The sequence below is a fragment of the Solanum pennellii genome, chromosome 2 (genome assembly GCF_001406875.1).
Source record: "Solanum pennellii chromosome 2, SPENNV200".
NCBI lineage: Eukaryota > Viridiplantae > Streptophyta > Magnoliopsida > Solanales > Solanaceae > Solanum > Solanum pennellii.
The window spans coordinates 48,736,695-48,760,241 of NC_028638.1; the positions used below are offsets into that span (position 1 = coordinate 48,736,695).

At 34.5% G+C, this 23,547-nt stretch overlaps 3 protein-coding genes across 7 annotated transcripts; 2 read left to right on the forward strand and 1 right to left on the reverse strand.

The window, feature by feature from the left end:
* Positions 1-6,371: 6,371 nt before the first annotated feature.
* Positions 6,372-10,755, forward strand: LOC107008714 (pyridoxal phosphate homeostasis protein-like). 2 transcript variants are annotated; one of them, XM_015207855.2, is made up of 7 exons: positions 6,372-6,731; positions 7,663-7,729; positions 8,207-8,253; positions 8,897-8,984; positions 9,097-9,230; positions 9,325-9,423; positions 10,397-10,755. In XM_015207855.2, exons 1-7 carry the CDS (start codon positions 6,387-6,389, stop codon positions 10,466-10,468), a joined length of 852 nt encoding a protein of 283 aa, XP_015063341.1. In that variant the 5' UTR covers positions 6,372-6,386; the 3' UTR covers positions 10,469-10,755. The 2 variants fall into 2 exon arrangements, with proteins under 2 accessions (XP_015063341.1, XP_027770174.1); XM_027914373.1 differs by having other exon boundaries at positions 6,385-6,731; positions 9,325-9,463; positions 10,397-10,754.
* A 130-nt stretch (positions 10,756-10,885) lies between these two features.
* On the forward strand, positions 10,886-16,282 carry LOC107011919 (pentatricopeptide repeat-containing protein At4g04370). 3 transcript variants are annotated; one of them, XM_015211604.2, is made up of 4 exons: positions 10,886-13,590; positions 13,697-15,265; positions 15,554-15,577; positions 15,773-16,282. In XM_015211604.2, exon 1 carries the CDS (start codon positions 11,120-11,122, stop codon positions 13,397-13,399), a length of 2,280 nt encoding a protein of 759 aa, XP_015067090.2. In that variant the 5' UTR covers positions 10,886-11,119; the 3' UTR covers positions 13,400-13,590; positions 13,697-15,265; positions 15,554-15,577; positions 15,773-16,282. The 3 variants fall into 3 exon arrangements, with proteins under 3 accessions (XP_015067090.2, XP_015067088.1, XP_027770172.1); XM_015211602.2 differs by having other exon boundaries at positions 13,697-15,096; XM_027914371.1 differs by having other exon boundaries at positions 13,697-13,887.
* On the reverse strand, positions 16,200-22,497 carry LOC107011920 (glycosyltransferase BC10). 2 transcript variants are annotated; one of them, XM_015211603.2, is made up of 11 exons: positions 22,279-22,497; positions 21,861-22,193; positions 21,472-21,588; positions 20,671-20,771; positions 19,644-19,715; positions 19,362-19,443; positions 18,066-18,146; positions 17,705-17,746; positions 17,410-17,469; positions 17,004-17,150; positions 16,477-16,656 (listed from the first exon to the last, which is right to left on the reverse strand). In XM_015211603.2, the coding sequence occupies exons 2-11, from the start codon at positions 22,152-22,154 to the stop codon at positions 16,477-16,479; spliced, it is 1,176 nt and encodes a 391-aa protein (XP_015067089.1). In that variant the 5' UTR covers positions 22,155-22,193; positions 22,279-22,497. The 2 variants fall into 2 exon arrangements, with proteins under 2 accessions (XP_027770173.1, XP_015067089.1); XM_027914372.1 differs by lacking the exon at positions 18,066-18,146 and having other exon boundaries at positions 16,200-16,656; positions 21,861-22,497.
* Between the last annotated feature and the right edge of the window lie 1,050 nt (positions 22,498-23,547).

A 23,547-nucleotide genomic window follows, 5' to 3' on the forward strand; every position in this document is an offset into this window, starting at 1 on the left:
GAGTTTAATTTTGCTTGTGATTATTTTATTTTTTACTCTATCTACGTATAAAAGTTAAACTCCTCCGGGCTTTAGTAATAGTTGTTCGATCAGCTGAACGTTTGGTCAATCTGCTAGTTGTTGGGTGACAAGACATGAAGAAATTTTTGTGCTTTAATGTTTTTTTTTTTTTTTGATACTTCATAATTTATACTGTACAGCACAATATTATTCTCAATTTTCTTTTATGCACAATAATTTCACGGCTGAGAAAATTAATAAGTATGTAGCAATTACATTAAGTAATTATTATATGATTTTCAATTCTTTTTAAAGAAATTTACTATTTCTTGTATATTACGTGAATTCTGATACATGTTAAAATTTATTTACATGTTTATATGAAGAAAAAATTGTTTAAACTTTTTTTAAAAAAAGAATATTAAATTAGAATTGTACTCGTGCAATCAAATATGATTACTAGCTGGAAATGCATTGTAATTATGTGATCACAAATGAAAAAGTTATTATAATCACTATACTTTATTATATTATTGAGATGTGTAACTACTATCTTACTAGTTATATATCCAAGTAATAACACTTTAATTTTCTAGATTGCAAGTTATTTTCCAAACTTAATTATATTCTTAATATAGTGACGTGCTCAACATACTTGTGATGTTCTTGGACATAGTAAATGAAGGTAGCTGGAGTTTTAAATTTTCCTACTTGTGAAGAAGTAAATATGCTTAATTAGTACACTTGCACACCACGGTCCACGTATTTGCTACTTTACAAATACGTCCACTTAGTAACAATAAATAATAGGGTAATATCATTATTTTATCCTTCGACTTTATTAAATACAATATTTTGAGTAATGTGTTACATGATAACTATTAAGTATAAACTAGTATTTAATTGCAATGGTAAAATAGACACAAACAATAAATTATCTCTTGATTTTCTAAACTGGACAAGTATATTGAACAACTATTTTTAGTATAGTGAACAACTATTGTTGGACGAAGGGAGTAAAAGATGTTGAAGTGTGTGAATTTTGTTTTTGGATGAAATGATTATGCATTTTAATACGGTATTAGAGCCAATATGTAAATCAATTTATTGCTTTAGATGTCCAATTTTTGAAGTGCGAAGAGTGATAGTATCCTACGTCGGTGTGAGATTGAACAATGAGCTCTGTATATGATTTTGGGACTTTTGGTGTTGAATGACGACCAAATATTTATTTTCTTATCGATAGATAATAATCCATGTTAATGAAACACTTCTAGTCATCTACATATAATTAGGTTTACAATTTTTGTATTAAAAAATGAAACAAATTAAACAACTTATGATGTGGCGTATCCTCTCTTTGCGACGCAATAAAAAGAATAATTGCCTACAATCAAATACTATAATTTGAACATCAATTTCTAAGAGAGCCAAATAAATAATTTAATCGTCCTTTAATTTGCATAGCTGCACATTCCATAGACACAAGAACTTCCTTGCTGGCACTTGTTACCGCAACCCCCACAATGGTTCTTGTGAAACAAAGTGTTAACACACTTCCCTCTACAACAAGTCTCATTATACCTGCATTTCTTCCCACATAATCCACAATTTTGCCTGTCAGCCAACACGTTTACACACTTCTTCTTGCAGCAAAATGGCCCCGGGCTACCTTTGGAACGACATATTCTAGGGTTCTTGTTACATGTCAAACGTTTATGTATTGTTTTCGACTTGTGATGATGTTATGTGATAGAAGAAAACGACTAGCCCCTCGAATAATGGATGATGATGAACTTTCATCAGTTTCATTCAAGGGGAATTCAAATGATTCAACTTCATTCTCATCTTTTACGAGTATTTCTTCTTCTAATTCATCGACTGATGAGGCTACTGAAAGTATAGCCATTATAATGGCTAACAAAACGAAAATTTTGATGCAATTCATGGTTTCTTGTAAATTTAATGAAAATTTTAGAATACAAAAGAATTGAAATGTTTGGATGGAAATTGGAGAACGAATTGAAAGAGTATTTATAGAGGAAATGAAATTAATCGACTCGTGTTTATTTTTTATTACTAAAAAAAGTGGAATGTTCTCTGTTCACAGCTTACTAAGACGACATACGTGAAGTCAAATAGTTTACAAAAATTAGGCACTACTTTGAACACAACGTGTTTAATAGTATATTATATTATATATAGTATAAATAAAAGCAAGATTTTGTTTTGCTAAATCTATGTGAATGGCCCGTTTCTCCAATTTTATTAGGCAAGGCTTAAATTTGACATGTTGACTTTTATATGTATAACTCCACAGGTATAGAAGCACTAGAGTACCAAAGCGTAAGCACTTATCGACTTTTTTAAAAAAATCGTATACACTTTGACTTACAGTATAATATTAGGGAAAATTATGCGGATAAGAAAATTTATACTATTTAATTACTCATAATAGCTATAGTTTGCTATAATTACCACTTGTGACTAACATTATACATTAATTACATGAGCTGACTTCGAGTTTATATAATTAGTCATGTTTGTATATGTATAATTCGTCAGCATATACAAATAAATATGTATAATATACAATTTTTTAGCCTATATACATATACAATTCACCTCTCTCCCACTCTCTGCCCTCTCTCGCTCGCTTCTCTCCCCCCTCTCTCAATCTCGCTCGCCTCTCTCCTCTCTCTCCCAATATCGCTTGCCATTTATACAAATATATATGTATAATATACAGTTATATACAATTATATACATATACAATTCACCTCTCTCCCACTCTCTGCCCTCTCTCGCTCGCCTCTCTCGATCTCGCTCGACTCTCTCTCTCTCCCAATATCGCTCGCCTCTCTCTCTCTCTCCCAATCTCGCTCGACTCTCTCCTCCCTCTCCCAATCTCTCTTGCCATATATGCAATTACATATATATAATATACAATTATCTAACCAATATACATATACAATTAACCTTTCTCCCACTGTTTTCCCCCTCTCTCTCGCCTCTCTCCTCTCTCTCCCAGTCTCGCTCGTCTCTCCCCTCCAAATAACATGTAGCTACAAATTGTAAATATCAAACTATAGTTATAGAGAGTAATTAATTGTTTTTGAGTGGCTATATGTGAAAGTTTCCCATAATATTACTACACTTTTAAAAAAAATCAATTTGATTAATTTTTGAATTTAAATTAGATTACATTAGTAAAATTTAGATATTAAAAAATTATACAAAAATTACTATAAATTGTATTTTTTTGCTTATCAATAAAATAAAAAAATACATCGTAAAATATACGTCAAAATTCTTATCATTTGACTCTAAAAAAGAAAATCATAAAAATTAAAAATTAATTGAGGGAGTACTTCATTCGTTTAAAAAATAATGATTTTGTTTGACTTGATACGGAGTTTAAAAAAAAAGACTTTAATTTTGTAATCCTAAATTAAAATTATGTCAAATATATCTACATGTCTTTTAATCTTATGACTTAAAACATATCATCTGAAAAACTTAAATTAATGTATTGCCAAAAGAATGGTTATAATTAAAAATAAAATAAAATAGGTTACTCTTTTTAAAACCGAGGAACAGTAAATACTCTTGTATTGAGTAACTTATTATGAGTTGACCCACAAAATATTGCCTGCTCCCCAAGTTAGACATTCTTTTTCTTTTTTTTAAAAGAATCAAATGTATCACCGTAGTAAATAATTATACTTCTATCAGTGTGTTTTTAATCTGATGTGCTAGATTTCTTGCTTATTTTTAAGGTTAAATTCACTTATCGTGTGGACTGCCTGCATCTTTTGAAGTGATTTTGATTGTGAAAAATTCTTGTTTTACTTCTCTAGAGTCTTGGGGCTTGTTTGGCCATAAATTTTTCAAATAATATTTGAAAAAAAATAGATAAATATTATTTGTTCATATAATTTGTCATTATTTGGTAAATATTTTTGGAAAATATCTCAAATTTTCAAATACTAAATTTTTTTTAGTATTTGAGTTAAATCTCATTATTTGAAATTTTTTGAAAATTAAAATTTTACCCCAATTTTTATATTTTACAAAACACCCTCTATAGGAGTTGTTTGCGTTGCATTATATAATTTTTTACGTTAACACCAAAGTAGTGATAAAATATTCAGTGAATATCAAATGATAGTATGATTATTGATGAAAATGATGAACCAAAATCATGTGCTTTGACTACTTCAGGATGTATGGAATGATGCTTGTTGCGCTCACTCCAAATTACCACATTGCTCTGGTGTCATGGACACTATTTGTTACTGTTGGAGCGAAGATTCAATTGACTTGTAATACAAACTTATGGTTAGTTTTCATAGTTTTTAAAATTTATGGATAGAAATCATATTTTTTTTAAAAAAAAGTAAAATATATTTTTCAAATACTATAACCAAACACATGGTAAAATTTCACCCAAATAATATTTACCAAGAATATTTGAAAATTTATAATATTGACTCTAGTAATGAGTTGTACTTGTTCAGCTGAATGTTTGGTCAACATGCTTGTTGTTGAATGACTAAGCATGAACAACTTTCTACTTTATTTAGTATTGTTCTTGTTTTTGTAGATGAATGAAGCAACTAGTCAAATAGCGTTAACCTGAATCTGCATCTCATTTCGTCTCACAAAAAATACAGTTTTTTTTTTCTTCAATTTTTCAGTTACATATGCACTTATATATGCAGACTTTTATGTACTACTAAACACGTTCATCTTTTCCTTTCTGGCCTCTTTTGAATGTTAAGCCAGTCAATTTGCTCGGCTAGATTTGGCTGATTTATCTTTTTGTATTTTCCGACGGATTTTGATTGTGACATACTACTTCATTTGTTGGCGCTGAATGTGGCTTTGATTCAAATGTATTTATTTATATTAAAATTTAGATAAACATTGAAATAATGTTTTAATACTACAAGATTTTAAATAAAGATTTAATTTCATTTTGAAGTAATTTTTAGTGAATAATTTTATCATCACTTTCTTCATAATCATCACCAATCATTTCTGTCATCACAATTATTTCTATTACTGTCATCAGTGTTTTTAAAAATCTTTATGAGCGAGTTTCGGGACGAGGTGTACTAAAAACACTCTGGGCGTAAATTAAAGGTGTAGATCCGTAAGGCGTAAACCTCAAGCATAAAAACGTAAGCTCTGTGCTTAAAAAGGTATGCCGGGCGTTTTTAATTTATTTTTTAAAAACTTTTTTTAATTTTAAATCATATTTTTATTATTGGTATAATGATATTTCTCTAATAGTAATTATAATACTTTTTTCTTTATTATTGGTTGTTAATACTTATCTCAAATAGAAATCATAAATCATTGAAAGACTTACTTTTGCTTATTTTTTTAGTAATAAAACTATAAAATTGAATATATATGAGACTAAACTCCGTAGATCTATGGGACTTATGCTCCACCATGTACCGTATAAAACGTCTCGCCTCACGTCCTCGCTATTTAAAACATTGACTGTCATCACCACAATTATCAACCACCTCTGTTATTATAATTACCAATGTTAACCATTACCACTGTTCCTAATTAGCTCTATCATCACAATTATAACCGTCAATGTCACCACTATTTTTAACCATCTCTATCATCATAACTATTACTATCGGTCAGTATTAAAAACCTATGTCACACCTATCATATTCATTGTCATAATTATAGCCACTACCATCATCATCGCTATCATTCACTACATCAATTTGATTCCTGCTATCAATTACTAGCTCCTAGTATCGCCACCAACATCATCATTCTTCGGATATCACTACTAACTAACTACTAAAATATCAACTCTATCACCATCTCACGTCAGTCACTACTTGCAATACCAATTACCTCCATAATTATAACTATAAATCACCACTACTGTCACGAGCCATTAGCATCAACCACATCACAATACAAACCATTTCCACCATCACAAAAATATTTAAATAATATTTAATTCAAGAAAAACAAATTAATTTATAATTTTAACTTGAAACACTTTTTGACAAATAAAGTATAAAGTATTTATCCAAAACTTCTTATATGGGATTTCATTTAGTGACAGCAAACACTTTGATTTATCTCAATTTCCTTTTTAAATGTATTTCAAAAGATTTTTTTTTCTAATTTGATAACTAATTAATTTTAATATCTCATATGATATAAATTCACAAGATCTGAAAATATTTTTATACATTATATGCTTTATTGTTTAAGACCATAATGTTCAAATTTTATTTTATTTTAAATTCCTTAATATAAGTCAAATTACAATAAACAAATTTCTATGTAAAAAAAGGTACTCGTATGCTTGAAATGTATATTTCGGAGAATTGCATATTATGTCCCCCAATAAATTCGAAATGAACAATCTAGAAAAATCAGTGGACGAGGAAACAACAAAAGGCGAGAAAAAAGATTCATCAAGTGCAGTGCTGGAGACGGAACCGTCAGATTCAGGAATGGCTGCTGCTTCCGCCACGGATGGTGTCGCTGCGACGGCACTACGGTCGGTAATTCAGCGGATTGAACACGTGGCTGAACGATGTGGCCGCAGATCGGACCAAGTAAGGCTGGTGGCTGTAAGTAAAACTAAGCCAGTATCTCTCCTCAAACAAGTTTACGACGCCGGTCATCGTTGTTTCGGTGAAAATTACGTCAAAGAGCTGATTGAGAAAGCTCCTCAGGTAAAGGTTCTATACTCGTGTGTGATGGCCACTACATAATCTATAAGCATAGAAAACATATGATTGATTGGTTTGCTGATCGAATTTTTTTGTTTTATTTGACTTAAGGAGTCATTTTATTAAGGTTAAGTTCAATCCAATACAAATACTGTAGGCAAATTTTTGGGCTTATGTAATCTAATCCTGTCTTGTAGTTTAATTTCAATTAACTGGTATTTAGTATAGGAATGTTCTGCTTCAATTGTGTGTTGTTTTTAGCTATTATGGATTAATATTAAGAGAACTTAGATCTTTTAAACAAATGCCCTTCAGGTGTTTTTATGTTTTTGTTATTTGGGATACACTATATTTATAGGAAAATGAACCTTTTCACCTGTAGCTTAATTGATTTTCTTTCTGAATATTGCCAAGAAGAGATAGTTTGCTTTTAGAATTATTGTTATAGCCCAACCTGCTTATGCACTGTATTGCCCGCTTTGTCCAATAGACCTTGCTGATTAATTCCTCGAGTAAGTCGAAAGATGCCTCAAGTGTGCTACCAAGTTACCTTATTATTTGTCATATACAGCTCAGGCCTTTCCTGTCCCTTCCATGGTGTGAATCATCTAAGATGTCTTCTACTTCAGAAGTTCACTAGCTTCAGAGTCTGCTAGTTCTCAACCTTTCACAGACATCATAATCACATTCAATTGGTGTATTCCACTTGTTCATTCTTCTAAGATTTAGCCATGTCATGTATCTATTTTTTGATTATTTTCTTTGTTTTGGGCTAGTTAGTGTTTTTTTTTGTGTGTGTGTGTGTGAGAGAGAGTATTTTCTTCATGGTAAGTTTTATTTTTTATGTGGGCTGTTGAAAATTTTTGTGGGGAACAATGTGAAGTATTGTGTTTCAGATGAGGTGTTTATACTGCTATCCTTTGGTGAATTGCAGCTTCCAGATGATATAGAGTGGCATTTCATAGGGAATTTGCAGAGCAATAAAGTCAAGCCACTTTTAAGTATGTTCTCCTTCCTTCCTTCACTGTTCCTTCTCCCATCCTTTTCCTTATGGACCAATAAGGAGAAATGTACGTTTCTATGAAAATAGTTTCAGGATGAAGCAAAATCATAAAAATCGTGATTACAGGATAATTTTGTTGGAGAAACAAGGGGAGAAGACTTTTTTTTGGCGTCCTGGTGAAGTCCGTGGAGGGAAGGGTTGTTTCAAGAGTTGTAAACTTTATCTTGGTGAAAGTAACATACTTGCTTCATCAAATTTTGATTATATTAGGTACTGCAAATATTTTAAAAAATGCTAGATATGGTGAAACAGCTCGCCTTCACTTACGTCAGTCAGATGATGGACAATAAGATTCTATCTCCTCTCTGATTTAGCATGTATGACATAACTTGAATGACGAATTTGAGCCACTTTTTTGTGCAACGGGTATAAATGTATAGAGCTTATAATAAATTCTCATCATCTTTGTTTTCAGCTGGAGTGCCAAATCTTGCTATGGTGGAGACAGTAGATGATGAAAAGGTAACTAACACAGACTCTGCTACTAATTTGTCTCCTAGTCCAGTAAATATCTTTAGAACATATTCTGGTTGTTGACTTGTTAATACAAACATCTTTTAACAATACAAAAAACATATGCCTAATAATGACTTCACTCTTAACTTTTGTTTCAATTCAAAAATCATTGTATTTATCTCGAATTTCTTGATCGGTTTTGGTCGAAGTATCCAAAATCGTTTGACCACATCTGGTACAGATCCCACACCTACATCCACGACATGTCAACACAGGTGCGGCACCGAAAGTGAAGAGTCTGTGCAAGAAGGAAATAAAGCCGGTTTTAGTAAGAAAAAGTAAAAAAATGGGTTATTAAGTGAATTTAATAAGAAGCCTTTTTATTATAATGCACATATTTAATTTATTCGGAGCTATTGGAGCGGGATAGACATTTGGGGAATATGAGTTGAAGCACTAACAAGAATATTTATACTATAATATTCAATATTGTGAGTAGTGTTTATTTTATTTTTGAGAATGGTTACCGTATATTTATTAGCATTAAGGAAATTTTTGCCACCATATTTACAGTTCAAAGAATTAGCAAAATCCTGTCCATCTTGCAAAGATTCTTATATTTTGTTTAATACTTTAATATATTCTGTAGATTGCAAATCAGCTTGACCGTGTGGCTGCGAACATTGGAAGAAAGCCATTGAAAGTTTTTATCCAAGTTAATACAAGTGGGGAAGAAAGTGGGTATCTGGAGTATGTCTCTGATTTATTAAGAGTCATTTGATCTATTTTTGTGAACACTACTATATTCATGAAGGAAAAGCTAATCATGATTTGATTCCATAATTGCAGCTAAATCTGGTGTTGAACCAGATGGGTGTCTGGAACTCGTGAAACATGTTACTTCAAACTGCCCTAATCTTGAATTCTGTGGCTTGATGACTATTGGAATGCCAGATTATACATCGACTCCTGAGAACTTTAAGGTTGAGGTTTTATCTTTGTTGTTTCTTCTTGGCCTGGTTGCTATTGTTATATCCTCAACTCAAATATGCTGCTATTTGTCATGCTTGGTTTCAGACTTTAGCAAAATGTAGAAGTGAAGTTTGCGAGGCACTTGGAATATCTGAAGATCAATGTGAGCTGTCAATGGGCATGTCAGGCGACTTTGAACTTGCTGTGAGTGACCTGACTTGTCACTAAGCACATCAAATCATTAGTAAGCTTGGAAGGAACTTGTATAACATGAGTTCTCTGGGGAGCATGTGGTAGTCTGAGTGCACCAATTATACAATCACTCTTTATAAATTAAACCAAAGTATTAACTAGACATCTGACTCAGTTTTCGTTACTGGTCTCTGTTATTAGAATCTTCTTGAGTCTGATGTATAATGCTTTATCGCTGGACAATAAACTCGCCCAGCTCCCCGCCACACCCATGGGATTAAGACGCTCAGACTAGGATTGTAGTTTCACCCCTTAACAGCTTGTTACAGTTCAAGGGTTAGTCTGTTTTTATCTTTTGATAAGGTAAAAGTCATGTGACCCGGTTTGAACATTGGAACCAACTAGTGATGCTTATGTTAGTTAGGGTAAGCTGCCCGTCTATATCATACTTCTTGGGGGTGTGGATCTTCCTGGACCCTGTGTGAATGCCGGCTGCCCTTCATATTTGCGCTATTCTCTATCAGTTTCCCATGTGTACTTGTTTTCTGTGGCCGATATTATGTATCTGTAGGGTGGATTGTTGTTAAAAGTAGAATTTCGTTTGACGCTCTCAAAAAAGAAAAGAAAAATTTAGTATCACAAAAGTAGAATTTTATTTGATTAGTTGTTGATTCTTTTGGGAGATCTTATCAGTGATGCACTGTTCCAAACTCCATCCTACCTCCAATCTGATGACTAGTACTGCAGTCACCCATCAACCTATGCTTGTAGCCTATGGCCCCCTTAATTATGTAAGATATTTTCTTTTAAGGAGTAGTCTAGGCTATTGTATCAGGTAAGCATATTTTATCCTTGTGTCCTGCTATATTCAATAAAAGAAACAAGCACACACTCGTGCTAACTAGCCAGCATTGGTATTGAATTCTACATATGCTCCGTTTGACCTCATGTTCTGCTATACTTATAATGCTGTCTATTACTACAGGTTGAGATGGGCAGTACAAATGTTCGAGTTGGATCTACTATATTTGGTGCAAGGGAATATTCAACGAAGTAGTCGTCGAACTAGGTTGATGAACCCAGTTTAGTGAAGAGAGCTTGAGCCAAACTTGTACCTTAAGATTTTGCAGCTTGATGTCGGAATCTGAGTGTTTGTACGATGCCACTATGGACCTCATTGGCTATGTGGCCTACAATATCCTGTCTGTATTCTATCTATTATTACTGCTGAACATAGTCTTGACTCTTGAGCTGCGATCTAGATGTTCAATAATATTTTGGGATTTGATAGACTCTCGTCTAGATGTTCTAATTGATGATAATCTGTAGAATACTTTTGGTCCGTGGATCTTCTTTTTTGATAGAACGACTAAACTATGCAGGGCAGCTAACAGTCGTAACTTGTGCAAACATGAGTTATGTATTATTTAAGTCATAAAATTATTATTTTTTTCTATTTTGGTCACTGAATGTTAACGTGAAGTCATATTTTATCTCAGTGATGACGCTGCACGTATTTTTTACTCATAAACTATAGCTCACCGTGAACTTTAAATTTTCGATGTTAGCTGATATAATGTTAATAATAAATTTGAAGGGATTAGTATTTAGTACCAATATGGAAACTCTGGTGACCTGGGTATACCTTCTATAAATTTTGAACAAAAGTTCAGTGCAGAAAAAACCCGGAATAATGTGACCATGAATTATGCATAAGCTCAAACTCAACGTCCTCTTCCACCCTTTAAAACAGCCGCCATTTCTCCACTCCTCCGCTGCTGCATCCGCCGCCGCGGCCACCACCACCACCAAGTCCTTCAACGCCACCCTCCACCGCCTTTCCTCAGAAGGTGCCCACCATCATGCTTTACTCACGTACGACTCCATGCTCAAGTCCTCTGTACGTCCTGACCCTTTCACTTTCCCCACTCTCCTCAAAGCCTGCATTTCTCTTGACCTCCTCCCGCACGGTCTTTTGCTACACCAACATGTGGTCGTTAATGGGTTTTCTTCTGATCCTTATATTGGCTCTTCCTTAATCAGTTTTTATTCCTCTTTTGGGCTTACAGAGCATGCACACAAAATGTTTGATACAATGCCTGAGAGGAACATTGTCCCATGGACGACTCTTATTGGGTGTTACTCACGAATTGGTGATTTTGAGCATGCCTTTTACCTGTACAATTCTATGTTACATGAAGGAATAAAGCCGACTTCTGTTACCGTGTTGACTCTGCTTTCTGGAGTATCAGAGAGCATTCATGTGGAGTGTTTGCATACTTGTATAGTAAAATATGGTTTTATGGGTCACATTGCGTTGTTGAATTGTATGTTGAATGTGTATGGTAAATGTGGAAGAATTGAGTATGCTAGGAAGTTATTTGAGTGGATGGACGAAAAAGATATTGTTTCTTGGAATTCTTTGGTTTCAGCGTGTGCTTTAGTGGGGAACACAGAAGAATTATTGACGCTTATGTACAGGATGAGTTCAGAAAATTCATGGCCTGATCATCAAACATATGGGGCGTTGGTTTCTGCAATTGCAAAAGATGGTAGTGCTGAATTTGGAAAAGTGGTGCATGGACAGATAGTTGCTGCTGGATTTGAATTAGATGTGCATCTTCAGACATCACTTATGTTTATGTATTTAAAATGTAGGAACATGGATTATACATTTAAGATTTTCGAGCGAGCAAAAGATAAAGATGTAGTTTTGTGGACAACTATCATCTCAGGACTTGTTCAGAATGAACGTGCAGATAGAGCACTTGAAGTGTTTCAAAGCATGTTGTGTAGTAGAACTGAACCTTCTACAACTACCATAGCAAGTGCACTTGCAGCTTGTGCTCAATTAGGTTCATTGAAAGTAGGAACTTCTATACATGGCTATATGTTCAGGCAAAGAATGGCCATTGACACTGCTGCCCAAAATTCTCTTATCACTATGTATTCAAAATGTGGCTATTTGAAGCAAGCTCTTATTGTTTTTCATATGATAAAAAACAGAGATGTGGTCTCCTGGAATGCAATTGTTGCCGGGAATGCCCAGAATGGGCATTTATCAATGGCATTGCATTTGTTTAATGAAATGAGGATAGCTCATCAAAGACCTGATTCAGTAACAGTGGTTTGCCTTCTTCAAATTTGTGCCTCGATTGGAGCATATCAGCAAGGGAAGTGGATCCACAATCTTGTTGTAAGGAGCTATCTTGAACCTTGTGTTAAGATAGGTACAGCTTTGGTTGATATGTACTGCAAATGTGGTGACTTAGACAGTGCGAGGAAGTGTTTTGACAGGGTCATAGAACGTGATCTCATTTTATGGAGCACAATTATTTCTGGATATGGCAGTCATGGTGAAGGGGAAGCCGCTCTGGCGTTGTATACGGAGCTTGTGCAAAGTGGTCTTACACCAAACAGTGTTATTTTCTTATCTGTTCTTTATGCATGTAGTCATAATGGACTTGTGGACCATGGTTTGAACTTGTTTGATACTATGGAAAGGGATTTTAAGATTGAACCTGAACTCGAACATTGTGCATGTATAGTTGACCTACTTTGTCGAGCTGGTAAGGTGAAAGATGGATACAACTTCTATAAGATGAAATTTCCAGAACCAATGGCCAATGCTTTGGGTATAATTCTCGATGCTTGCAAAACAAAAGCCCTGGAAGAACTTAGGGATGTCGTTGCCAAAGAAATCTCAGAGTTAGATCATGAGGACGCTGGAAGGTATGTACAATTGGCTCATAGTTATGCTTCAATGGCCCAGTGGGAAGGCGTTGGTAAGACCTGGGTCCAGTTGAGAGAACTTGGGCTCAAAAAGCTTCCTGGTTGGAGTTTTATTGACTTACACGGAGTAATAACAACTTTTTTTATGGGCCAAACCTCTCATCCTCAGCAGGAAGATATAATGTTGGTTCTGAAGAATTTGAGTGAGGAGATCAGTGAAAGGGTAATCATGTCTAACACAGAGGATATATCATAAGCGCCTATGAACAACATTTTCTCCGTGCTGTTTTTTCCATTGCGGATACTCGACTAAATGTCAATTTGTTCAGTATGTCATTGTGGTACTAGATATTGAACTAGGAAATATCCGTTTCATCTGAGCACAAGCAAGGATTCCAGGAAGTGTTACAACTACTAACTGCCAATCCACTGATGGTGAAGGGGAAGGTACTATTCTGTTCTGCATAAGAGTCGTAATCCCTTCACTATCTGCTTCACCTCAAGTGTTAATATGATTTTATCTTTTGATATTTGCTCAATTGTTTCTTGTCAGTGAAATTCATTGTCAGAATTGCCAAGGGAGATCTTGTCAGTGATATTCAATTCCAGTTTTCCTCCTGCCTCCCAATCCGTTGACTCTTCCTGCAGTCACTCGTCATTCTATGCTTGTCGCCTAGGACCTCCTTAAGGGATCTAAGACTTATTTTCTATCAAGGAGCAGTTGGTCTAACTCTATTATATTAGGTAAGCACGTTTCGTCCATTGTATCCTGCTATATGCTTACCACTCACACTTGAAGAGAAGAAAACCTGCTCTCAGTCTGCTAATTAGCCAGCATTGTTGTGTTATTATACATATGCTCCATTCCGACCTCCTGTTCTAAGCCATGTTTCAGTACAACATATGCATACTTCACTGCTACAAGTTGAAATGGCAGTACAAATATTTGAATTGGATCTACCAAATGGGACAAGGTAATTTCCAAAGAAGCAACCGAACTAGGTTGATGCACCTATTAGTGAAAGAACCCGAGGAAACTTGTACCTTAAATTTTTTGCAGCGAATCGGGAACATTTACATATTGCCTCAGTTCATGCGTTTCAATAGGCGTCTAAATAGGAAAAGATTGACAAGTATTCAGCCCTCTTTATCTATGCCAGGGTTCGGAGCCAAGACCCTCTGATTAAGGGTGAAACACTCCAACCAGTGCATCATAACCCATGTTGGTGCACTCTATTCAATTGATATTATAGTCATTTCATATTATTTTTTTTGAGATTGTTGATGTTCAGTAAGATTTGTTGATTTTGAAAAACTACATCCAAATATGGCAACGGTTAACATTATTCTATGATCAATACAGACATTTGGGAAACAATGTCTATTAAACTGAGTTTATTTCCTTGCACTTATAATTCCAATCTGGAGTATGTCACGGTCTAATTAGCTAGAAGTGGGTCTATTTTTATTAATGAAAGAAGAAACCTTACCAAGCCAAAGATGTTTTTTCTTTTTCAATAAATAAATAAATTCCAGTGAATACGAGAAATTAGTAGGAAATGATTGCAATATTAATTATACATCTATCACTTTCATCTACTATTATTACCTTAAACAGAATCCCTAAAAGTAATATAGAGTGAATAATCATTATAACCAATAACAAAATGACAACAAATGATTAAAAAGATGGTACATAATTATATCATTAATAATTATCTAAAAGAAAATAATTTAGAATTTTGTTGGGCTTAAAGCAAAAAAGAGCTGATTATTGGTTATGCAGATCCTGAAAAACCTCTTAAAGACATATAAAACACGGTAAACACAGCACAAAGATCCTGAAAAACCTCTTTAACATATAGACAAACATAAGCGTTGAAGAAAAGATCCAAACATAGAGAGAGAAGAAAAATGAATAAACATGGAAGAAGCAGATGGAGTGGGAAGCAGGTGATGTTTGGGGTGTTAATTATGGGGTTGTGCATAACTGCTTATCATGTAGTTGGTCCACCCCTCTATTGGCACTTCTCTCAATCTATTTCTTCATCCACCCATTATTCTTGCCCTTCTTGTCCTTGTGATTGCTCTAATGATAAACAAATTCACTCTTTTCCACAAGGTATTATATATACAATACCCTTTTGAATCAATTTCCTCTCTTGATTGTTTAGTACTTCACATGCATGTGTATAATATGTAGTATGTATGTTTAATGATATAGCTGACATAATATTTTGGCTTAGCTAAAATGGGATGTAAGCAAACCACATGTATTTCAAATCCACTTAGACTCTAAATTTTGAATCCACCTCTATGTCACGCAAATTAAACAATTCATAGCTACACTCTTGATATTAGATGTTTTCAATAGAGTGTTTGACATGGTTCACCTCTTTTTTCTTACCAGGTTTGAATGCGAGTACTTTCACAGGTTAGTTTTCTCACCCTTTTGCTAGTCCCCCTCTTTTTTTTTGGGTTAAATAGAATAAGCATAAAATATTAAGTAGAATTAGTAAAAAAGGAGTTTCCAAACAAAATATTATAGGTATGAATACTTGCTAGTTATTATCACCACCAAATTTCTTGAATGATAAAAGAGTCTTTTTTCCCTCTATTTTTTTCATAGATTGCATGGAACATGATCTCGGGGTGAGTGAGGAGGAGGAGAGAAACTTCACAGCTCTTTTGACAGAGGAATTAAAGCAAATGGAAGGTGAAACAGTGGAAAACCAGAGAAGAGCAGACATGCAACTGCTTGAATCCAAAAAGATGGTGTCCCAATATCAAAAGGAGGCAGACAAATGTACATCAGGTATGGGAACTTGTGAAGAAGCTAGAGAAAAGGCTGAAAATGCTTTAGAAGCACAGAGACAAGTCACTTCTATGTGGGAGCTCAGAGCACGCCATCAAGGATGGAAACAGGAACTTGTTTGAGTCTAGCAAGTGTTCTAGACAAGTTCTTAGTGAAACAAGTAAACTTGATAGAAATATTTATATTCGGGTAGTATGGACATTTCCCTAATTTTGCTAACAACACAAATCAACAATCCTCGTTTTCTCAAATTCCAAATATAATGCACTATGAACCCAAAAAAAAGGAAATTAAAAAAAATTCCTAACATTTTAAGACAGATAATCACAAGAGTGTTATGTGATTCTTTTAAAATATCTACAGTACTGTGTTACATGAGCCATACTTTTATCAGCTTCCTTGTGTATATTTCCTAAATCAGTGAGGTGTTGTGACACACTCAAGTTATAATTGGCAACTTATCCTCTCATCGAAGTATATGACAAATAAAAACTAATAAAAAGAGACTGATTAATATATCATGGTGTCAAATTCATTATAGAGGAGGCGTCGAATGGAGAAACTATTCCTTCACTCAAGAGGCGCATTGCAGCCCCTCCTGAGAATTTCCTTGCAATCAGAAAACAGGGGGCCAGCGTAGAATTATTCCGACACCACTCTGTCCTGTACTCGCTTTCATAGTAAACATTGCGGATATCCTGTAAAAATTGTAAGGATAGCAAGTTACAAAGCAATCAGTTCAGTAGGCAATATATCTTAATGCAATACCAAACAGAAGAGTTGAAGACACAAAAACAACTAGAGAAGTTATATAAATAACCAACAAAAGATTTTAAGAAAGAAAACAACTATGGAAGTCGGGGAAGGAAAACCAAAAAGGGGAATGAAGGAAAACCAGCGGGGAAGTTAATAAGGAAACCAAAAAGCGAAGTCAAAGAAAGAGAAGCTGAAACTATGCCAACATGAAACTGTAACCAGATATGATCATAGCGTCAAATGCCCAAAGCTAGAGATAACAAATTATTAGACATATCCAAATACACACCTTTATTCTCTTGATCTGTACAGGCCCAGCATCTGCATAGCTAAATGTTATGGGATGCCAACCCTTTTTCTCCATATTTGTCACAGATTCATTCCACTCTGTATAGGTTATCGTTCTACGTTCAAGTTCTCCTTCAAACCCATGTATCTGTAAACCAATTAAAATTAGAACCTTAGTCCCGAAGAATAATTCTCAAGCAGTCCACACAGAAAAATCCTTGATATATCAATAAGCATGAGTACTTTGTGTATCTTATCTAAAAGAATGGATTTCCGAAAGAAAGATGTAGTACGGAGTCCTGAGAACACACAATAAGACTAAAGATAAAAATATCCTAGGTAAATAAGTCTGGTAAGTTCAGAGTCCTGAGAACAGACAAGAAGCCTAAAGATGGGAAGAAACTTACCGCCAACAATGTCTGCACATAGTGTTCATCTGGAATGCAGTTGTGCTGCTTCTGAAGTTTCTGCAAGGTTTATTTCAAGGTTAGAAGAAACAAGTATCAATAGAGGAGAAGTTATGTCTGTATAACGGGGTGGGGTGGGTGGGGGTGGGGGTGGTTCTTGGAATGACAAGAGTAACACGGACGCAAGAAAGGATGGGGCCAAGGGAGAGGAGCCAACTGAGGAAGTCGGCACAGCATCATGGCCAACGCACAATATTCAAATGCATCTTCTTAGCAGAAGGCACTCTTGACTTACAATATTATTTTTTCCCTTACTGGCTTCCAGCGGTGGACGTCTCTGCAAGATTAAATCATGACTCTATCAGTTATCACCTAAAAGCATATGAGGTATGATGCATCAGTGTAAACCACACTTAACAGTTCCAATTAGAGAGTGCAACGGACAGTAACCCAACTACGAAAGACATTAAACTACAAAAACATGTCCATCATCGTGTATACATTAGTAAACGAGGGATATTAGGCTGTTGAGTAGCACTAGTAATTTTATAAACCTTAAGTACCAATGCTTTATTAAGCATGCTGTTAACCTTATAGCATTATCCACGTAAACACACATGTGAAGTTTAAAGAGGGAAGAGCATATGATATTGAACCTTGCAGAACATCTTGAAGACTGGAAACACAGCATCATCATCTGCCACCACTTCTGCATGCTTCCTGATTAAAGTGATCCACTGGACTAAAATGTCAAGTCAAAACTCATAGAAGCAGATATGGACCAGTGTCATACGCATACGCTCATGCAGTATATTTTATTGATTTGAGATATTGCGATTTTTTTTAAAAAAACATCTGAGCTTCAAAAAACAAGTCCATCTAGCTTATAGAATACAGAAACTATGAACTTTAAAAGGTGAAAAAAACTGCTGGATGAAACTAAAAATGACTCTGGATCAGGAACTAAAGATGATCTTTAAAGAGCAACAATAACTTGAGCACACATAAATTTCGTCAATTAAAAAAATAGTTCTTCTCATTGAAGTTCGCAACTATCCTTTAAAATTAGTAGGTCACGATGACATTTTAGGGGGCAAAAATCAATCAATATTTCCCACATTGATTGATCGTCATGCTAAAATCTTATGTTTAGAACACAATCTTGATCTAACAAGAAACTTTCATGGTGTTTGGGTCAACTAACACATGCCTCAACTAATTCCATGGGGTACCTTCTAACCCTGTCCACCAATGATTGGACAAATGAGAAGAAATCGCTAAACGTTTTTGTCTCCGCTAGGATTCGAACCCAATACCTCATGGTTCTCAATTCACTTCATTGACCATAAGGCCTTAACCCACGCTTAAGACGGCAAGGACTCTCAGATTTCATGGACTATATTTTCACGTATTGAATTATTTCTTTTATTCACAGATACAAGTTCAACAAAGATCATTAAGATGGTGCGTAATTTTTTTCTGAATAATATCTTTCAATTTTTGTTAGGTAGTTATATAGGTTGACACGTTTCAAGTACATAGGTGCTTTTTAAATCATGTTTATAGGTGTTTTTAGTTGTTATCAGCACAAGTTTTTTGCAGACCTCCTTGGTTCCTGAGTTACTTTTCACTTCTGTACATCATTTTCCCATTTGAAGGAGCTGGTAAGTGCTCCTCCCCTTTGATCTTTGAACATGGTTTTGGATTAATCTGAAAAAACAAGCATTTCGAAGCTTCTAGAGTTGTCACACCCTGCTTGTCAACACCCCTCTACCCTATCATATGCCTTGAATTTTGCTTAGCAAGAAATTAATGAAAATTCAACTCCACTAGAGCAGAAAAATACACACGTTAATGGATTTAGTTTTTTTAATCACGATAGAGTAATGAATTTCATAGTAGAGCTTGATGGGACATAGATGTGCTTATAATTAAGACTGAGGGGCAATTACCTGTGACCCTTTCCGCCATTTGCTCATTGGTATATAGGGTGACATCCTTGGGTTGTAGCGGACATCCTTTTTATCAAGAAAACTGGAAGACAAACAGACCTCATTCATTCAATGTTGATGCAAATACGAGAATTCAAAATAATTCATTAGTAATTCAACCAGATCCTTAAATCCTGAACCCACTTAAGGAATTGATTGCTTTTTCTATATCTATCCTTTCCTACCAGTTCCACAAAATCAACACCTGTCCAGCAATCACACAAGTTTTATCATCCATGTTACCTGTCCACAAAGCTCCTTGGAGAAGCCATCAAGTAGTTGTATATGAAGCTAAAGTTGTACAGTGGGACACAGCTGCAATATCAACCATTACACATTTAGAGAAAAAATCTTAAAATAAAGGCACAAAGCATAACTCAATAATTGGGTGAAACAAACAGAAGGGAAATACATGGATAAAAGAATTGGAACACACTACATTTGAAGTATGCTTTCTCATGATTCATTAACGAGAAGTCAAGAAGATAATTTTTTCTAGGCACTTAGTCTCTAGTGCAACTGCATACTGGACGATTTTTAAGTTATTTAGCATGGACTGTATGTGCGCGAGAAAGTTTTGAATATGCATTTGTTCTCTTTTTCTTTTCTTTTTCCCCCTTTTTTGGATACGAAATTTGTATTCTGTCTTATTAATGTACTATGACCATTTACCAAGCAAGAATATGATTGTGCTGTCCATTCAATAATTCCAGTGTGAATTCACTTCCTACCATGTCCATGTCTATTCAATATAGTAATGATAGTAATTAGCATTGGTGCTAAGCATGTCCAAAAAAAGTTGTATGACTGCTTCTTCTTCAATAATAAGAACCAAAAATATTACAGCTATACCCGAGTCTTGATATCTAATGCAAGTATTCCCTCAAACGCAATTCAGATCACACGGTTTGAGCTGTGTGTAAATTTACAAAACAAAAGGTGTGAATAGGTTATTAAGTTTGAGATGGCCAATAAGAGATTCGATCTTAGTTATAGGTACTCAAAAGAAATGTGTCTAAATAGTTTGATCATCAAAGAAACTTCAAAATATATGAAGGGGTGCTTTGAAAGATGCTAGACTTCTCCATTTAAGGGAAAGAATCAAGTAAATCAGGGTCATGAGGAAAACGAAAGCATAAAAAGATAGTTCGTGAAAACCAATAGCTGAGAATGCCATGCATCAATAAGGCACGTGCATGCACACTAACAAGCCGCCTAGACAGACTTATCTGAGAGATGTGTTCAAATGTTTTTGAAGTAAAAAGTCTACCTGTCCGACAAGAGAACAAATCTTTGATTTGCTGGATCATCAAGTGCCGCGCCAAGTAATAATTTCTCTGCTTGGATCATACTTGATTCTCCCCAAGCTACCTACAGGTAACTCTTAGTATCGTTCTGGTAAAGAGATGAAAGTGATAAAAAGAGCAAACAGAAGTAAATGAATTACTACATTTTTTTATGAGACCGCTTTTTAAAATGTCAAATTGACTTCAAATCTTGTATTGATGGTAGTGGATACAGATATTAAAGTAGTAGGTAGTCCAATTGAGAGTATCTGATACAGGAAAAATCACATCATAGTTTAGAACTTAAAAAAAAAGTTTTTAAATCCTTAAAAGTTGTGAAAGTTTACAAAATAATATTACAAATGGAATACTAGGAACACTGTCGATCAATTTGGTACGCCCAAAACGGAAAGAGTCCTACCAATTAGAGTGGTTGATTTACCATATACCAAAAATCGTTCATAGGTTGGTGCAATAATAATATATAAGTTTAAGGTTTAGAATGTAATCTCCAACTTATTGGAGGAAATTACATGCAACCTACGAAATCTCTACATAGAAGTTCAATCAGATACATTTCCTGATAATATCCAAGAGCAATAAACACAAAAGACTGATCAAAAGGACAAAAGAAAAAGAATAAAATGAATTTATTGAATTAAACGCTCATGTCACTGCAAAAATGAAATTACTTCAATCACCCCAAAAAAAAAACACAATAAAGATACAAAAAAGAAAACTTTTGTATTACAATGTTCAACACAGTAGAGAAGTAAACCACTTACTTTGATGCTATTTGTCAATTGGCGATTATAAAAGAAAGTTGATCTTGTTGTAGACTCATCAAAAACAAAACCAGGCTCCGAATGTACATATATGGAAAAATTGCCAGGGTCAGCATTCTGCAAACACCAAACAGATAATGATATCAAATATTCAGGTTTTGAAACAGGGAATATCTGCGCAACCTAATAACTTTCACATTTCCATTGTGCTCTAGCAAATTTAAGAAAGATAGAAATTTCACTACTATTCCCAAAAAATATGCACAGTTACACATTTTGAAGCTGCAAGAAGAGTTCAATCATCACAAAAGAGAATAAAGGGAGGACAAAGAGCTATCCTGATCCTAAATTTGATGAATTTTTGCTCTGAAAAATGAAAATCAACTAACCTCAAAGAAATTTCCCCAAAGGAAATCGAGAGGCAAATTCCTGCGCACTAGAAAGAGGAACGCAACTTTGGGATTGCCAGTATAATAAACAGCTCGAGATCTACTGGAAATTGAAGAAGTAGAAGAGGAAAGTTCCGAATCGGACAGAGAGTAGTTTTGAAGCTTGAGAAAAGCCAACACACAAATAGTAAGAGAAACCAGAACCAACAACTTCCACCACAACCACAACACGTTTCTGACAGACATTCCGGCGGTCGCCGCCATAGCCATCGCCGCCGACGACTTCTTCTTCATAGGTTTGAATTCTCTTTGCTCCTTTTCCTCCTTCTTCTCCTGAAAATTTAAAAGAAAAAAGAGATTTGCACTCTATCTTTCTCTCTGTGTATAAATAAATGCACATATATATGTGTGTCTTTACATTGAGCAGGTGGCGGTTGAAGGGAGCGAATGAGAGAGAGAAGCATTTCAGACACGACACCAAATGCTTTTTTTTTGGTTTCACACTGCTTGCTGCCTGCTGGTGCTTTGCCTTTTGTTCTGTTCCTTGGTGCACAACTGTCTCAAAGACAAGGAAGGGGAAGAACTTAACGACGTCGTTCTTACTTACACACTGTATACGCCTTCTTCTACATATTTTATATCCTCCCACGAACAACAATATAGTATAGTATAATCTCAAAAAATGATATTTGAGACGAATATCTCTTTACCTTCGAAGTAAAAAAAATTATTTTCGATAAACCCACTTACAACAACAAATACTAATTGAACTCAAAGGATATGAAATTATAGGAATCAGACTAACATTCAATTACCTACTAATTTTCAATCACAATTGCTTTTCTCCACAATTTTCTATTTATGATTATGTGCTCGATAAGCTGAGACTAACACCATATCATGGCTAATATACCTAATTATTACATCTCCTCATACTTCTTTAACCTGCCTCTGCCGCTCCAAAAACAATTCATAGTCACCCTCTCACTTTCTTTTTTCTCACCACATACCTGTTTGGTCATAGATTTTTTAAGTAAAATTTGAGAAAAAATTTGGTAAATTGTGTTGGTTCATAGAATTTGTCATTATTTGGGAAATGATCCAAATTTTCAAATATTAGAAAAAATTAGTATTTGGGTCAAATATCATTATTTGGGAGCTTCAAAAAAATTAATTCTACACCAAACTTTTATCTTTTTAAAAAATACTCTCTCAATAGTGTGATTATTTGCTTTGTATTACATAATCTTTTTTACGTGAACACGACATCAGTGACGAAATATTTAGTGAATATGAAAGTGATGATATGGTTATTCATGAAAATGACGAATAATCGACTCAGGCTAATAAAGTCATGTGCTTCGTCTACTTCATGATGTATGGATTGATGCTTGTTGGTTCACTCCAAACTACCACATTACTCCAGTGTCATGGATGCTACTTGTTATTTGTTGCAATAAAGAACTAATTAACTTGTTGCGGAAGTGATGAATCTTGTTGCGTTAACGCTTCTATGTGATACATATTTTTTAAATATGTGGCCAAACAGATGATGAAATTTCACCTAAATAATGTCTGCTAAAAGTATATGAAAACCTATTATCATACGCTAGCTTAATATTGTTTTATATCGTGATTAACATGTGTCAGAAAATTACAAATCGGATGTTTTATATCATAGCAATGG

Excerpts from the sequence above, each read along its gene's own strand:
- LOC107011919 (XM_015211604.2), top strand. The coding sequence starts at position 11,120 with ATGCATAAGCTCAAACTCAACGTCCTCTTCCACCCTTTAAAACAGCCG.
- LOC107011920 (XM_015211603.2), bottom strand. The coding sequence starts at position 22,154 with ATGAAGAAGAAGTCGTCGGCGGCGATGGCTATGGCGGCGACCGCCGGA. Across the intron at positions 21,589-21,860 it reads TTTGGGGAAATTTCTTTGAG|AATGCTGACCCTGGCAATTT; the intron begins GTTAGTTGATTT and ends TGGTGTTTGCAG. Across the intron at positions 19,716-20,670 it reads TTTGTTCTCTTGTCGGACAG|CTGTGTCCCACTGTACAACT; the intron begins GTAGACTTTTTA and ends TTGATATTGCAG.
- LOC107008714 (XM_015207855.2), top strand. The coding sequence starts at position 6,387 with ATGTCCCCCAATAAATTCGAAATGAACAATCTAGAAAAATCAGTGGAC. Across the intron at positions 8,254-8,896 it reads AGACAGTAGATGATGAAAAG|ATTGCAAATCAGCTTGACCG; the intron begins GTAACTAACACA and ends TATATTCTGTAG. Across the intron at positions 8,985-9,096 it reads TAATACAAGTGGGGAAGAAA|CTAAATCTGGTGTTGAACCA; the intron begins GTGGGTATCTGG and ends CCATAATTGCAG.